The 4,704-nt window shown below is 43.1% G+C and overlaps 1 protein-coding gene across 1 annotated transcript in view; it reads left to right on the top strand.

The window, feature by feature from the left end:
- The window catches only part of LOC106532503 (CREB-binding protein), a gene marked incomplete at both ends in the record, with an annotated part of 22,838 nt that extends 18,974 nt beyond the window's left edge, over positions 1-3,864 (top strand). Inside the window, 2 exon segments of the mRNA XM_014028567.1 lie at positions 3,093-3,272; positions 3,597-3,864. Coding sequence (XP_013884021.1) covers positions 3,093-3,272; positions 3,597-3,864 — 448 coding nt within the window.
- Positions 3,865-4,704: the final 840 nt, after the last annotated feature.

Below are 4,704 nucleotides of genomic sequence, written 5' to 3'. Positions count from 1 at the left end.
TTTATGATGTGCTTCTTTAATTTAGCATACTATAAAAAATCCTTCATTTTATGAAAAGACCCTCTTGATTCGATAGAAAACTCTGGTTTTTAATAAAATGGCTGTTTATCAATTAATCTTTAGTAAATCTATAAGATAAATCAACTTCAGACAACTTCACATTAATCGATAACTTGCATCCCTAATTTATACAGGAATTAAGTTGATTTATATCTTATTTAAATAATTACGTGTTTTAATGATTTGGCAGATTAATCAAAAAAATAATCAACAGATTAATCTATTATCAAAATAATCGTTAGTTGCAACCCTACAGGAAACGGATGATATGAAGCTGCTGCATAGAGTTTCTGGGATCAGCTGACCTGCATCCAGAACGTGATTTCCATACCGGTGGGTCGAAGTCATATACAGGTCCCAAAGAAAACCAATAAAGAAGTGGAGAAGCTAAACAACACAGTTAAATCTCTTAAAACAAAACCATTTTTGAAGCAAACACAGCAGGATAAACTTAAAGTATAAGGACGTTGAGAGTAGCAGACAGCTTTTTGTCACGGGGGATCTTAAGAGGGCAGCGCCAAGCTCGAGGAGCTAGATGCATGTCTGCCTGCCTTCCGTAACGTGAAGCCTGACTACAGTTGGAAAAAGAGCGCACAAGACACTTCAATTTGTCCTAAAATACAGACATTCTGACAAATAAGTAACTGTTTGTTAACTTACCTCAGCTTAGAAGCAGTGGGTGTCAGTCTTTTCCGCTTTTCGGTGTATCAATATTTTCTTACACCCCTACTCTACACCCTCAGCAGGTTCCTGGAGGGAATTTGCCCAACCAGACAACATGTGTTTGGGGGACATGAGGAAGGAGTTTGACCGTGTGTGTCCCTTGGGGAGTCCTGTGGGGGGTACTCTGGGAATATGGCGTACCAAGCCCTTTAGGTCCCTTGTACGTCCGGTGCCAGAGTTTGGTCCGCATTGCCGGTAGTAAGTTGGACTCGTTTCCAGTGAGAGTTGGACTCCAACCAAAGCTACTAGTTTGTCACTGATTCTGTTCATAACTTTTATGGACAGAATTTCTAGGTGCAGCCAAGGTGTCGAGGGGATCCATTTTGGTGACCTTAGGATCGCATCTCGGCTTTTGCGGATGATGTGGTCCTGTTGGCTTCATCAGATCATGATTTCTAGCTCTCACTGGAGTGGTTCACAGCTGAGTGTGAAGCGGCTGGGGTGAGGATCGGTGCCTCCAAATCCGAGACCATGGTCTTGAGCTGGAAAAGGGTAGAGTGTCTCCTTCGCGTCAGGGAAGAAGTTCTGTCCCAAGTTGAGGAGTTTAAGTAGCTTGGGGTCTTGTTCATGAACGAGGGAAGAATGGAGCAGGAGATCGACAGGTGGGTTGGGTGCTGCCGTACCGATGATGAAGCGAGAGTTGAGCCAAAAGGCGATGCTCTCGGTTTACTGGTCGATCCTACCCTCATCTATGGTCACGAGCTTTGGGTAGTGACCGAAAGAACAAGAATGCGGAGAAAAGCGGCTGAAATGAGTTTCCTCTGCAGGGTTTCTAGACTCCCTTATGCTACATTCACACCAAAAGCGTTTTGAGCATCAAAAACTCACCCAACACCTCAAGTTGGACGCGCTACGTTCAGACCAGGACACAGACTAGACGTGCGTCTGAAGAGGGAGGAGCATCTTGGTTTTTTTTCCGGTCTGTCTAATGGTGGATGAAATAAAGAAAATGGCTTTGCTTTATTTACTAAGAGCAAGCGAACGTTGCGCTCACCAGATAATTTAGAGGCGGTCTGTTCCGTGAGTTTCGCAACTCCAGGAGCTGCAAGCTGATGGACTATTTTTGTCCTGAGCTCAGTTTAACACCGCGTTCAGTTTAATGAGCCACTGACCCACATCGGTGCTGATATCTCCAGCCAGAACACCAACGTACAGAAGATCGATTTCAGATAAAGAGCTCCTGTCCGTCTGTTTCAGGTAGGTGGGCAACATTCAGGAAACCATCACGTGGAAAAAATGCCCTCTGCTTGGTTGACGTGGTGCGTCGAGCAGCAAAAGTTCAGATTTTTGAATTTGAGCATCAGCTGCTTCGGACACGCCGCATGCACGTCAACGCTTAAACCACACCTACCGCTTCATTGCGCACCGTGCTAAACGCTCTAGATGCGCCGCGAGACCACCATAGAGTTTGCATGTAAACCGGATGCTCCTGAAGCTCAAAACGTGTTCAGTGTGAACGTAGCATGAGAGATAGGGTGATTGGTCATCCGGGAGGGACTCGGAGTAGAGCCGCTGCTCCTCCACGTCTAGAAGAGCCAGTTGAGGTGTTTCCTGGACGCCTTGCTGGTGAGGTGTTCCAGGCACGTCCCACTGGGAGGAGACCCAGAGGAAGACCCAGGACACGCTGGAGGGACTGTTTCTCAGCTGGCCTGGGAACGCCTTGGGATTCCCCCAGAGGAGCTGGCCCAAGTGACTGGGGGGAGGGGTTTCTCTGCTTAGGCTGGGGCGGCTGTGGTGTGGTGGTAGAGCAGCCAGCTTGGGACCCAAAAGTCACAGGTTCACTTTTTACAAATGTTTTTATTTTGTGCTTTAACTTTATTAAATCAAGGTGGGAAGGGGAGGAAAAAAAACAAATTAAAAAACTCAGATTAACTTATGCCAAAAACTAGTGTGCTGCTGATCTGTTGGGTTCCAGAGCATGTTTATGCTAATGTAGACATAATCAGACACAGTTATACTGGCACAGCTGAGGTGCTGCTTGTCTTGGCAGAGGGGTTCTTATAGTGACAAATTGCCATTAAAACCACTGAACTCTTGCTGTAATATTGGTTTGTGTACATGGCTGGTTAAACTGTGAAAAATGGTCCTAAATCCTTAGGTGAACTCCTTGATCTAATACCAAAATTAGAAAAAGACTACATTTACTCTTATAAATTACTTGGGTAAGTTTGTCCATACAGATACTTAAGAAGTATTTTACACCTTTCTATGACAGTGAAATGTGTTAAAAATAATCCTGTAAAATTGCCTGCAGTTGGAATTTAGCACTGCAAAATTAATGAAATTCTCCCTCTTATCTGCATTTCCAGATGGGCCTTGGTACCAATGGAAGTCCGTTTGGGGCTCAGCCTTATGGTCAGGGTCCTACAGGGCAGGGACAGCAACTAAACACTCAGCAGCAGCTCCAAAACAAGGCCGCCCTCGCTAACAGTCTGCCACCATTCCCTAATGAACTCAAAGGGGCTGCTGTTACAAGCGTGCCAAACATGGTCAGTCCTTTTTATGTAAATTTACGTTAGCATTATTGCTTTTTTTTTTTTACATTGAATTTTTTTTGTGTAGGAATTTCCCTATGGCCTAGGAGTTTATGTACATTTCTTGTCTCTGTTAAATGAATAAATTGTTCTTTGTGAATTTTTTTCTAAAACATGTTGCTTTTATCACTGACTAACCAGAATGTTTTTTTAAACTCTAACCCAAACTTGTGTTTTATTTACTGAGTTGTAAAACAAAACATGGAATGATATCACTTAAACTCACTACAAATGTGACGTGTGTGTGTGTGTGTGTCTTTTAATTTGTCGCCCACACAGCAGCTCCAGCAGCAGCCACAGCAGCAGGCAGCGATGCTCCCACTGGCTGGCAGTGGAGGTGTGGCCGTGCCTTCGGCGGGGCCAACAGCCGACCCTGAGAAGCGCAAACTGATCCAGCAGCAGCTGGTCCTGCTGCTTCACGCACACAAGTGCCAGCGACGAGAGCAAGCTAACGGGGAAGTCAGGGCGTGTGCCCTGCCTCACTGCCGCACCATGAAGAACGTCCTCAACCACATGACCCACTGTCAGGCTGGCAAATCCTGCCAGGGTGAGTTCGAACAATTTCTAACTTCAAGAGAATATAATTAAGAAAATAATTTAGAGCAGTTTTGAAGGGTTGGACGCGTTTTTGACCCTGAAATTTCTTTTGTGTGAATGCTGTATAACTGAGACCTATAACATCAAGTCTGCAATAACTTTCATCTTTTAACTGTTTTAGAAACCTTATTGCTTGCTTGATGTTTTTATTTTTACTGTTTTTATTCATGATTTAATGAAATTGATTCTGGCTATATATTTTTTAATAAATTACCATAAAAGACAAAAATTTTTCCTCATCTTTGAGTATTTTGGCCTGAGAGAAGAATTCCCTGCATATCATACGATCACTCACACCTCGGTAAATATGAGTCTGATTAAAAAGGGTGAATAAATGTTGGTCGATAAAAGGACCTGGTGCCCCAGCAGGTAAAAGTGTAGTGCAGTACAGAAAAAGTTATCACCCTTTCCGTTTACTCCTAAGAACAGCTGGATCAAAAAAAAACTTCTCTTGTCTTACAGTGGGGAGAACAAGTATTTGTTGATTTTTCAGGTTTTCTCACTTGCAAAGCTTGTAGATGACTGTAATTTTTAACATAAGTACTCTTCAACTGTGAGTGATGGAATCTAAAACAAAAATCCAGAAAAATACAATGTATGATTTTTAAATAATTAATTTCCATTTTATTGTGTGAAATAAGTATTTGATCATCTATCAACCAGTAAGAATTTTGGCTCTCACAGACATGTTAGTTCTTCTTTAAGAAGCCTTCCTGTTCTCCACTCATTACCTGTATTAACTGCACCTGTTTGAACTCGTTACCTGTATAAAAGACACCTGTCGACACTC

Source organism: Austrofundulus limnaeus, unplaced genomic scaffold (genome assembly GCF_001266775.1).
Source record: "Austrofundulus limnaeus strain Quisiro unplaced genomic scaffold, Austrofundulus_limnaeus-1.0 Scaffold780, whole genome shotgun sequence".
Taxonomy (NCBI): domain Eukaryota; kingdom Metazoa; phylum Chordata; class Actinopteri; order Cyprinodontiformes; family Rivulidae; genus Austrofundulus; species Austrofundulus limnaeus.
Note: the sequence above shows the minus strand (reverse complement) of the source record. Positions and strands in the feature narration are given on the sequence as shown.